This window comes from Natator depressus, chromosome 12, assembly GCF_965152275.1.
Source record: "Natator depressus isolate rNatDep1 chromosome 12, rNatDep2.hap1, whole genome shotgun sequence".
Lineage (NCBI taxonomy): Eukaryota > Metazoa > Chordata > Testudines > Cheloniidae > Natator > Natator depressus.
Genome location: NC_134245.1, coordinates 7,994,266 through 8,006,883, shown reverse-complemented (window position 1 = coordinate 8,006,883; position 12,618 = coordinate 7,994,266). Strand labels below are relative to the sequence as shown.

The 12,618-nt window shown below is 47.8% G+C and overlaps 1 protein-coding gene across 1 annotated transcript in view; it reads left to right on the top strand.

The window, feature by feature from the left end:
• The window catches only part of LOC141996477 (C-C motif chemokine 17-like), a 30,756-nt gene that overhangs the window by 2,375 nt on the left and 15,763 nt on the right, over positions 1 to 12,618 (top strand). Inside the window, exon 4 of the mRNA XM_074968520.1 lies at positions 2,064 to 2,118. Coding sequence (XP_074824621.1) covers positions 2,064 to 2,118 — 55 coding nt within the window. The remainder of the gene's footprint in view (positions 1 to 2,063; positions 2,119 to 12,618) is intronic.

Sequence of the window (12,618 nt, the reverse complement as noted above, 5' to 3'; positions counted from 1 at the left end):
TTCTCATACAGTTGGGCATGTCCACTGAATCTGATGACTTCATAGTTGCTCTAGCACAGGAGGTCCCGGATTTGGCTTCTCGTCTTTGTGATTGCAAAAACCTACATTTGCACACACAGTTGGAGTAATTGCAAGAATTAATGAGTGTCAGGGTTCCTTCCCCACTCTGAAGTCTAGGGTACAGATGTGGGGACCCCCTAAGCTTATTTCTACAATCTTAGGTTAAAAATTCCCCAAGGCACAAAGTCTTTGCCCTTGGATTAGGTAAACGCTGCCACCACCAAGTGATTTAACAAAATATTCAGGGAAAGGACCACTTGGAGTTCCTATTTCGCCAAAATATCCCCCCAAGCCCTTACACCCCCTTTCCTGGGGAGGCTTGAGAATAAACAAGATGAGCACAGACCAGCCTTGGATTTTTAAGACCCAAAAAACCCAATCAGATTCTTAAAAAACAGAACTTTATTTGAAGAACAAAAAAAAAAAAAAAAAAAGAACAACTCTGTAAGAGCAGAATGGAAGATAATCTTCCAGGCAGTCAGATTCAAAACATAGAGAATCCCTCTAGGCAAAACCTTAAGTTACAAAAAGACACAAAAACAGGAATACACATTTCCTCCAGCACAACGAATTTCACAAACCAAAACAAAGAAAACCTAATGCATTGTCTAGCTGGGTTACTAGAGGCTTGTGCGTACAAATGCTCTGCATGTATAACTTTGCAGTTTTGAGGCTGCATCTTTTGCCCCTGCTTTTGAACATTTAACCTAGAGCATATAGGGTGAAAACGGTAAAGGATCCAATTCTGAAGCTCTTGCTCGCATAAGTAACCCTGCTGAAGTCATCAAGGATGTTGAGGGGAGCAAGGAGCACAGGATCAGGTCCCAAGGTTTGGGTTTTAGGGAGAGGGTGGCTATGAAAGTGCCTTAGATTGTGATGTACAGGGAGGAAGAGATGCTGGCGTCATTTAGGCTGTAATGACGAACCAAGCAGAAGTATAAACTGTGTTGTGCCAGTTGCCACTCACTATAATACTTAATTAGCTTTAGGAAACCAAATAAACTCCCCTGAGCAGAAGGTGCTTGAGTCTCATTTAGATTCCCTGAGAACTCCGGGCCACCGAAGGAGTCTCCTCGGACTCATTCTGAGCAGGGTGGAGCTGGGCTTGGCATACATTTGACCACGTAGCCTGGTAATTGCTGAGCTGAGCCCATTGTCCGGTTTTCTCTTGGAGTCTCATAAAATGCACATGGGGCCCAGTGAAGTTCTGTTGTTGCAAAAACTGAATCCATCGTATTTCGGCTCAACATTCAAGCAAAAGGTCCATTGTAATGAGTCAGGTTGGCTCCGCGACTCCCTGTCACAGCCCACCGGTAGTGGAGAGGGCACGAATGCTGCTCTGCAGGCCAGAGACAAAATAGCGAGGCACAACACAGAGCAGCCCTCAAGTATCGAGGAGTAGCACTTGTTCCCCTCTCCTGAGAGCGGGGCCAGGGTTGTACCGCTGGTAGACAAGGAGTGGAATTGCAGTGGAGCTCCGGTGGCCAGCAAGAAACAGGCCATAGAGCTCAGGTTGGGAGCAGTAAGGCTGATTGGCAATCCTTGAGTAGCTTCTTGGCTAGGTTCATACCTGGAGCCCACCCATCCCCTGCCCTTCCCAGTGATTTAAAGAGTTTGATAGGTAACAATGCAGAAGTGGCCGCAGCCTTTGAAAGGGGACCCTGAGACAAAAAGGGTTTCAAAGTGCCCCAGGCCCTCTCTGAGTATCTCAGCCTCATCAGGAGGGTGTCCCGTGTCGGAGCAGCTCAAAGTATTTCAGAGGGCAAAGATTGCAACATCTTAGGACACGCCCTTGTCAGGTTCTCCGGGCTGAGAGATGAGTAACAGCCTCGCTGGAATTTCCCCTCCCTGGGCTGTGTTTTCCTAGCTGTCAGGTGAACAGATCCATTGTCACGCCTATCTCCATGCTAATGCGGCGAGCTGGCAGCTCACCCGTTTAGGTAGCACAGGTGGGGCAGGCAGAGGTCAGAATTCATTTTAAGAGCTGATTATTTTTCTTACAGGACAGAAAGTGACATATTACTCGAATTGGGGGTCAATCCAATTTGTCTGGAGCAGGTAAAGCTCAGATCATCAGAGAGCCAAGATATGTGTTCCCTCCCCACTCCAGCAGGTGTTACCCTCAGCCGCCTAACCAGGATGTGCTCCCCACTGCAGCTGGCCTAGTCGTCCACAGCTCTGCCTCTGTGGTACCTCTCCCCTCCACAGCTGTCATAACAGCCTGCTCCCCTCTTTAGTAGCAGAAGCACTAGCAAGACATATGGGGTCACATTCTTGGCCCCAGCATGACTAGTCTACGTTGGCTTGCCTGGCTAGTGCTGGGATCCCCAGGCGGCATAGAGCCAGCATAGCAGGGCGGGGCAGTGGCCAAAGGACGTTATGCCAGCTCTGTGCTCCAAAGGGATCACCGTACCCTGGGGTAAACCTCTCAGCTGGTTCTAAGGCCAGATCCTGCTGGAAGTGTGGGGAAAGCAGCCCCACTACCCCTGCAAATCTGGTGCTATATGTTTAGAGCAGAGGTTCCCAAATGGCTTTTGCTGTGCCCCTGTGACATATCCAGGGAAGAACCCAGACTTATGAGTAGCTGCCCTCTAACCTGGGGAGCCCTTTACACTGCTTTGAGGTTGTAGCCTCCACTCTGGGCTATTCACAAACAGCATCCAGCCTGCGAGTCCCAGCCAGCCACACCTTGTTCTCTTACCAGCATTGGTTATACTGCAGGGTGACCCCAACACACCCCCAGTCCTAGATTTCCCCCCAGAAATGTGTGTCTTGTGCTGCCCAGCCCTCTTCTGGACAATACAGATTCATCTAAAGTCTGTGTTTCTTTCATGGAAATAATATCTGCATTTTGTAACCCAAATGGCGTTTCCCAGACACTTCCATTTAAACACGCTGGATTAGATAAAACAATAAACCAAGTTTTTTAACTACAATTAAGTGAGTACAAGTAATGAGGCATAAAAGTCAGAAATGGTACAGGAAAGATAAAGATGAAATGCAACTAGTGCCTAACTTAAACTCTTAAATTCAAAGCAAAGTTTTTCTCACCACATGCTCTGAACAGTCTTCCCAAACTTCTTAGCTCAGGACCCCTTCTTCTGTTTAATGGCTGCTTCCTTCGTCCCTTCTCGTGCAATGAATTGATGGGCAGACAGAGAGAAGGGAGTTCCTGGGGGTGTCCCCCTTTTTATAGTGTCGTCATTTCCCCCCTGGGAAAACATTTCCAGCTGAGATTCAGGAGACAGACGGTCTCCTGCTGCTCTTCCTCATTTGTAGGCCTTCTTTTGTTTCCCTTCCTGCTTAATGACCTTGTTTGCTGCTTACATGCAAATTAAGCAGAGTCCACCATGGGTGGCTGGTATCATAGGCAGGGGGAAGCTGTGCCTCCCCAAATGCCCATGCTCCTCCCCCAGGCCCTCCTCTACGGTTCCCCCTGTGTGGTGGCCAAGGCTCGGGCTGGGGCTGCGCAGCCCATCCTCCTGGTGCTCCGGGCCTGGGGCCGCGCAGCCCACCCTCCCGGCGCTCTGGGGGGTGGGGCTAGCCTGGGGCAGGGGCTGGTGGGCGCGATGCATGGCCTCTGGGCTCTGGCGGGGGGGCTGGGGGCTAGCCTCCCCCAGATGGCGGTTCACGCGCTGTCCATGGAGCCCACGTTCCTTTGGTTGAGCCAGACCTGTTTGCCAAGCTCCGTTTGGAGCGTGTGTTAAGAGCACTTGACAGTGGAATCCTATTGCCTCTCATACTATGTTGCTACACATATTTTATCAGGACAAAGTGGACCAGCTGAATGATGACTTTTCAGCTGATACCTTACAAGGCATACTCTGTACAAAGATTATTACAACCGGATCGGGTGTGGACACGGGTACAGTCTATCATAGCCCCCTCCTCCACGGGAGTCACATAGGAGGGCTGCCCCTCACCCATCCAGCCAGAAAGTGACTCACTGAGGGGAGTGGGCAGCTCACGTCCATGGTGGTGGCAGGACCTGGCTAGCTCCATCCCCACAGTGTGGCGTGAGTGGACCAGGCCTTCTCGCCCTCTCCCCCTGAGCCTCTCACTTACACAGGCTCTAGGGCTTTAAAATACGTTGGGCTGTGGCCAGCTATGTGTTTGGGCCGGGGCAGGGCAGCTGTGTGTTTGGGGCAGGGCAGGGCAGCAGCCAGGAGTGTGCACAAGGAGTCCCCAGCAGCCATTGGGGGTGTGTGTGTGTGTGTGTGTGTGTGTGCGTGCGCGCGCCTCTCCACAGTTTGAAAACCGATGGTTTAGAAGAGAAATGTTCTTCCTTTGTTGTTAATGCTCTTTGACATCAACAAAGTTTTCCAACGTAATTTATTTTGCACTAGTCACTTGTAGCTTGGATGATGCCACAAAATGAATCAGTTTCACTTTTGGGGATAGTCCCTTTCCCTGTCTGCTTTTCAGGCATTGGTACAATGGGGCGTCTGTGTTGCCAGTATTTCAGAGAAATGTGTAGAACAAAAGGAAAAATCCCCCAGCTTCCACCAGTATTTAGGCAGCGGTGGTGGTTAAATCCTACACTCATTTCTATAGCTGTTAGGTTCTATAGACCAGGGGTGGCCAAACTTACTGACCCTCCGAGCCACATACAATAATCTTCAGAAGTTTGAGAGCCACAAGGCACTCACAGTGTTCCCCGAGCCGCCTCCCTCCTTGCAGGGCAGAAGCCCCTAACCCCATCAGCCTGCCACAGGGCAGAAGCCCCAAGCTCCCTCCCCCACTCTGGTAGGTGGAAAATGGAGGGAGAGTTGTGGGGGGGTGGGTGGGCTCCGTGAGCTGCACTTTAACTGTAAAAGAGCCTCATGCGAGCCGCGGTTTGGCCACCCCTGCTATAGATGCTTGTTTTTGACAAGTCTGAATTTGGGACCTACTTTGACCTGATGGTGTCCCCTTAACTAGTCATGGAAAATACTCTTTGGAAACTCTCTGGACGTCTTGGGAAGTTCCAGAACTTGTGCTTTCCTCTTTGGTGGGGGGGGGGGGGCGATGGGGGTAAAATGAGCCTTGCAATGCCTGACATCAGTATCCTGAGAGAGGAAATGAGTGCAGTAGGATCTGTTCCAAAGCACGCCATGGATGGAAATAGGAGTCACCGCGCTCCAGAGTCCAGTGCACATTCACAATGCACCTTAGAAGGGATTCTGTTACTTCCCACCTCTGCCACCTGACCTGATGTACAGTCTCAACCCCAGTGGGTCTATTCTAAAGGTCCCTGTGAGGCCCAAGTGGGATAGGATATAAAATGTTTTGGTGATGCAAAATTGAGACAGGAGGGGATAGAGGGGCGGCTCAGAGATGATGTTATAAGGCTGAAAGATTTGATGGTGCTGCATATAAAAGTTGAGTGGTAGTGTGCAAACTGATGTGAGATGACAGTGATAGACGGTTCAAATAGTTTGGAAACTCAGCTTGTTAATAATTATACTCCTCGCTGCCAGGGGTGATTTAGATGTGATTTGAGTCCGTGACTGCTCCTGCTCTTTTCAGTGCCCACATCCCCTTTGAAAGTGAGACATTTGGATTCAGGAAGGGAATTGCTTCCTATTATTCTTGTTCAGCATTAATTAAAGGGTGGCCCTGGGAAGTTTCTTCATCTATCTGCTCCTTGCACTTTGTTATCTGGCACCTCATTGTCATTCCAGAGCTTGCGTGGAATGTGGCATGTGTTGTTTTTAAGAGACCTTAGAAATAGAAAGTCTCATGTTTGGTAAGGGCGGAAAAATGGCTCTACTGATAAACTGTAGATGATTGAAACTGGAGGAAATGAAAACCCTAAATGGAACTTTCCTCCTATTGATGCAGTTTGTTTACCTATTTCACTTTCTAACCTGTTGTTACACTCAGTTTCACTTTCTCTTTCTGCTCAGATTCACTTCCTGGTTCCCGTGCAGGTTGTGGGCTCTGCGGTATTTGCAAATCAAACACTGGGGGCCGGGGGGGGCAGTGTTAAATCCACAAATTTACTTGCATCCCTTGAATTTTTTTTCCCAAAAAACATCAGGAAAATGTTCCTAGGAATATTACTTTGTAAAGTTAATTTTTGCAGAACAACATTTGGGCCAGAAATACTCAGTGCTGCCCCCTGAAGGCTGTGGTGGAAGCTGATTCAGCATGTGGCATGGTTGTGTTACAGAGTCATGCAGTAACATGGAGCTCTTGGTCAAGCTGGTGTGCAATTGTGAGCTAGTTAATTCTCCCAACACCAGTGAGGTCAGTCAACACCGTCGCCTTTTTTAACGGGTGGAGAAGCAGAGGCCTATGGACATTGCTTGAGCTGTGCAGCAAGTCACTGTGGCTGAGTTGGGATACAAACCTGAGATCATTTTGTTTGTAATTCCATGCACCGTCCACTAGATCCGTTGCCTTCTAAGAGGCTATTGTTACCGCGGATGAAGATAGTAATGCATACCATGCACGGGATCCAGTTTTGTCCTTTAGGGTGACCGTCTGTCCCTTATTTTAAGATGTCGTGAAATGTATTAAAAGTGATCATAAGTACCATTTTAAACAGTACAATTAAGCTGATGATAATTGCACTGTATCCCTGAGGGCAGTAGAAATGTACAGGTGAGAGAAAAATGCCTGATATGCTAAAGGAAATGGGATCTCCCCAAAATGTCCCTTAAAACGAGACATTGCTCCTTATTTTCCTTGTGGTTTTTCCCCTTATTTCCATCCAGCAAAGATGGTCACTCAGGGGTCCTCCTGAACCCATTTTCACTCTCTGGAAGGGATGAAAGGCAGAGCATGGCTTTCTCTCTCACCTTGTCAGTTTCACAGCATTCCAGGTCCTCTGGGGACATGGAGGGCGCAGGGCAAGATTTTCCTGTTAGTTGTTGGAATGGCTGTATTCCTTAGAAAGGCAGTTTTGTTGGGTTCTTCCATTTACTACTTCATTAGCTCCCCCCCGCCCCCCCACAGCCTTTGTTACTAATCAGAGGAGTCGCTCAGTGCTCTGTGAAGGGTGGCTATGCTCATTCAGAGATCTCCTCTGGACAGACTAGCTCCCTTCCTTCAGAAGTGACGTGGTTAATAGAAATGCTTCTGGAGTGATGTACATTTCAGTGCACGTACTATCAGCACGTCAGACTTTCCCAGCGCATGGAAAGAGCACTGGGGGTCCATTTCTTTGCAGACCACTGAAGCTCAGTGTTTATATACAAGTTCCAACCGAAAATATAAGTAAGCAAAACCCTTTCCCTTTGCCTTCCATTCTGTGACCATCCGGTGTCATAGTCAAGCTGTTAGGGAATGGGTCATTTGCTAAGAGGGCCCAGGACCGGAACGTCTTACCTGAAATGCCACCATCCTCACACACTTTGGGGGTTCAGATAAAATGAGACCTGGATCCAAATCCGTCCTGGATCTGGTTTTATAAAATCCATGATGGGGATTTTTGCAAACCCAAGCCCACTTTTGGCCATTGCCGATCAGTTCCTTGGGTGTAGTAATATATGTATGCTCCCAATAGCAAGGCTGAGAGGGGAAGTCAGCACATGGTTAGCTTATTCTACCAGCCAGATTTAAAGAGGAGGCCTATTCATGAGGTAGCACCAGCCACCATCAACTATTATTGACCTCATGATGCTTCTACCGATAGCATGCACTGATACTGCCAAGTGGGGAACTGTCTGATCAGCTGCTGAACATTATCCTTGGACTAAAATGTCAATACACTTCTCTTGCTGGTGGTAATTATGCAAATGAAGAAGCAACCAGATCTGGTGAGAAAGAGGTGAGAGGGAATGCCCCACTGTAAGAAGTTGAAATCCCACTGCATTAACACCATTACCAAAGCAATGCTTGGAGATGATAGCAAATGCAAACAATAAATCTAACATTGTTAATCTAATCTAATAAATCTAACACCAGGGCCTGATGAAATGCATCCTAGAATACTCAAGGAGCTGACTGAGGAGCTATCTTAACCATTAGCGATTATCTTTGAAAAGTCATGGAAGACGCGCGAGATTCCAGAGGACGGGAAGAGAGCAAATATAGTGCCCATCTATAAAAAGGGAAATAAGATCAACCCAGGGAATTACAGACCAGTAATCTACAGTATTGGCCAAAGCTTTGCCCAGATCTCTGCTACTGAGGAATGGACCCCAAACACACTCAGCCTCAGACATCCCTAAAAATCCCCTATCTGGTTTGTGGGAATTTCCCGAAGATTTTTGTCGGCGGGAATCTCTCACAGTCCTCCTGGGTGTCCCCATGTGAGCAATTCAAACACGCTTCTCAGCTGGTGTACATATCCAATTATTTTACCTGAACTATGTCAATTCATGAGAGATGGGGGTCCGGCTGCAGTTTTCAAGGAACAAGGCTTAACAAGGAACAACGCCTTGTAAATATTACTGGGGAGACAGAGTTTGAAAGCATGAGTGTAACTGGGACTTTCCTCTCATAAAAGCGGGGGGATAACCAGACTCAGTGACTCTCCATGGCCACCCCCTTATTTCCGCAGAGCATGGAACCCATTCTCATGTCCACACCCTGCCTTCCTTCCTTTCTGAGCATTCAAAGGTAGCCTGCCAACTAAGCTGCACACATCCCACCAGTGCTGCTAATGGGAGCCGAATGCCCCTTGTGACGCTGGCAGACCAGGTGCCAGTTCGTGCCAAGGTCCTCATGACTTAACGGAACATTGACCAACACTCAGCTGCAACCAGTCCAGTTCCCTTGTATGCTAGTATCGTTAAAATGGGTATTAGAGTTAGAAGAACGTATTTAGGGTTTAGACTCTGTTGAACACATGGGAGTTGCTACCTGCATGTGTCCCACCCTGTAAGGGATTTGAGCATTTGTACTGTGAGCCCCTGTGACCATGTAAATCACCAGACAGGAGAGAGACACTGACTAGTGTGAAGTGCTGGTCTCCAACCAAAGGTGTTAGGTCCTGCCCCACAGGAAATGTCTTTTAACACCAGACGGGCTATTTGTGGGACATAAAAGAGGACAAAAGACCGTTGTTCTGCTATTCCCCCCTCTCCCTCATGAAGGTGAGTCGTGCAAGTGGATTCCTCCTGTCAGCTGAATTTGCAGCTCTGGGGATGGGGTGGGGATTAAAAAACCCCTAACAAGAAGAAACTGTCTCTCTATGGTGCTTGGACTCAGGGGGGAGGGGAGGGCAGACAAGGTTTTCTAGGCAGAAGCAAGAGTCCTCAGCTATTTAGCCTGGGGTAGCCCTAAAGGACACACAGAACTTGCTTATTAAAGCTTCCATTACCTTTTGAAACTGAAGATCAGAACTCATTTGTGTGTGTATGTTTACTTCCTTCAGCTCTCTTGTTTCCTTTTCATAGTATTTAATAAATCTGTACATAGTTTACTGTAGGTTTGGCTACAAGCATTCTCTTTGGTGTGACATTTGATGTGCAATTGACCTGGCATAGGTGGCTGGTCCTTTGGGACTGGGAGTAAGCTGAATATTGCTGTGATTCTTGGTTTAAGCAACCACCTATCACAAAGGCAGGCTCACTGGATGGAGAGACAGATCAGAGCACCCAAGGAGACTGACTGTGACTCCATGTTACGGCTGTTTTAGTGCTGGAAGAACTTACACTTGCTAATTGGTGGGTGAAATCTAAGCATAGATCGCACAGCCATTTGGGGTAGGTGCCCTGCTTCCTAACAGTGTGCTCTGAGGTTGCTTCTCATGCTCGAGTCACGGCAAACAGCTTGACAGCCTCGCAGCTAGCCTCGGTGGAATTCAGCCTGGGCCCAAACCAAAACTGAAACGAGGACTGACCCCCTCAAACTCAATACTCAGATCCAAACATCCCTGAACTCCAGAGAGGCTCAGTCCTAGATCTGATTATCGTAGCTTGCTTCTGTATGTATCTGTAATGGTCTGAACCAAATCCCTTGTTCTGAACACTCCTGAATACATAGGAGAAGGTTGAATCTGCCCTGGGCTCATCTCTAGAATAGAGTACCAGCCCCAACCCATTCTGGGCACTAAGGGGAAACCCATCAGCTAGAAAAATGTCATTGATCTCACATGTTAGGCACATATCTGGTGGATGGAGATGCTGGAAGCCCTTTTTCTGTATCACGTAGTGTTTAAACATCAGGCATCCAATCTGAAAAAAATCATAACAATTACAAAAATGACCACAACTCCTAAACACATAATTTAATTTGGACCAAAACTGGCAAAAAGCTTCTAAATACTATTGATAATGCAACTATGTACTCAAAAGAGTAGTGTTTGGGGAAATATTTAGCCCCAGGTGATATATTTTATGCATTTTCGTTTACCTTTTTGTCTTCGGTTAAAGCAAAAGTCTGCAGTCACACGACAGTATGAATTTGTTTGTACTATGTAATCCATCCAGATATTTGTCATTATCTGTAGAAAGGACTGATATGAGAAAAGTTTTTCCGTCTGCTCTTTGACATTTTATTAATATTGGCTACTCTCCAGTGATTCCCTCACTGACAACTGATGTTAATACGGTGTAGACCAGGGTGAAATATTTTCAGGATATGTTCCACTTTCTGGGCCAAGACTGGTCCGGTGTTGTGTATGATGAAGCAATTTACTGCAAAGCACAGTTGATGAAATGGAGGAATCAAAATGAATTTGACAATGACCACCTTGAGATGGGAGGCATGTATTGTGCAGCAAATGCCATGGGTGATAGAGGCAGTGTGATGCAGGAAAGTGGGTTGGAAGACATCTGTGTGAAGCCAACATCTTTGGTGCTTCTGTCATCAGCCATGCTCTAAGAGGAAAAGCATGTATCTGTGGTGTTAGAATCCACAAACTGATGAATGAGGCAATGAATCACTTGAAGTGGATGGCACTTGGCGATTCCATGAACAAGGATGTTCTCCCAGATGTGATGAGAAGCATCTTGGAGAAAGCTTGACCATGCATTGAAGCGTGTGAAGATGCAGAAAAGGCATACAGAGAAAACAGACTGGAAGCACAGAATGCACTGAACGGCACCCAGTCACGCCACCAGCTCCTGGATGCCTTTGTTACCCAAGGAAAAACCTGTTCAGATACATTTCTGTTCTGGGAAAACTCTGTCACTGATTTCTCCCAGCTCCTGGTGGATGACATAGCAAAAAGAGATGATAAGTCCCTGGAGCTTGAGACATTTGCAGAGATGACTCCACTTGACTTCCAGTGTGGTCATGTGAATTGTGCTGGATGGAGTAAATGTAGATGTGTAAATGTAGCAGAAGCCAGACCTCTGGAGGAGGAGAAGCCAGCTATATATCATGCCCTAGCTCAGGGATCAGCAACCTGCGGCACGCGTACCAAAGGCAGCATGCGAGCCGATTTTTACTGACACCCTGCTGCCAGCTGGGGTCCCGGCCGCCAGCCCCACTCAGCCCGCCGCTGGTCTGGGGTTCTGTCTGCCAGCCCCGCTCAGCCCGCTGATGGTCTGGAGTTCCGGCCACCGGCCCCTTGCCAGCCAGGGTCCTGGCCATTGGCCCTGCTCAGCCTGCTGCCAGCCTGGGATACCAGCCGCCGGCCCCGCTCACCTCGCTGCTGGTCTGGGGTTCCAGCCGCCCAGCCCCCTGCCAGCTGGGGTCCTGGCCACCAGCCCGCTCAGCCCACTGCCAGTCTGGGGTTCCATCAGGGGGCCCCTGTAAATGTAAAATTTATTACTGGCATGCGAAACCTTAAATTAATGAAGACTTGGCACACCACTTCTCCAAGGTTGCCGACCCTTGCCTTGGCTGATAGTCAGGGAGCAGTCTACCAGACTGCCAGACCTTTGCTGGTGTATGGATAACAAAACAGATGTGTGGCCGTCAGCCACAAAGCTCCGCAAAGCAGCTACCACAAAGTGCATGGCTTCAGATGAAACTGGAATTATAAAAATGGTGACTGAAGGAATGACGAATCCTTTTAGCACAGCAACTGGAACAAGGCCAGAGAACAGCCAGCCGTTTATGAACATTGCAGTGTCTACTTGGGCCTCACCTGAAACTGAGGCAACTTTGTGCATGATAAGAAAGAATGGAACACAAGAAATCAAGCAGTTTGGAACCGGTAGGCTGCAAGGGGTGAGATAGACCACTTTGATCCCATGAAAGGCATAATGTCAAATCCATAAGCACCATCTCCATGGGTGCTTCAGGGCTGGGGTCCATGAAATGTTACAGGAGGTTCTCGGGGGGAAAAAATTCTCTAATGGTGGACAGAGCTGTCCCTCGGGACCCCAGGCAGCATGGGCCAGCAGCCCGGAGCCTCTGGACTTCCAAGAGCTAAGCAGATCAAAGCAAGCATATCTATCACACTGAGGAGATTTAAACTTCAAGACTCCGTATAAGAAATGGAAAGGGAGGTGGATATTTTTTGCTGTTTTTAAAATTAAATAGGCAGCTAGTGTTGTTTTCAAAATTATTATGAAGAACAAGTTTAAGCTTTGTTGTAACGTGCATTGTTTGCTTGGACTGCTCAAGACCTGAATGTTTGTGCAGGAGGATCTTTTTGAGTTGGCTTCTTAAATACCTTCATGCTGTTTCACATCTGATATTCCTTGAGGAAACATAGGAGCCTTGTCTTAT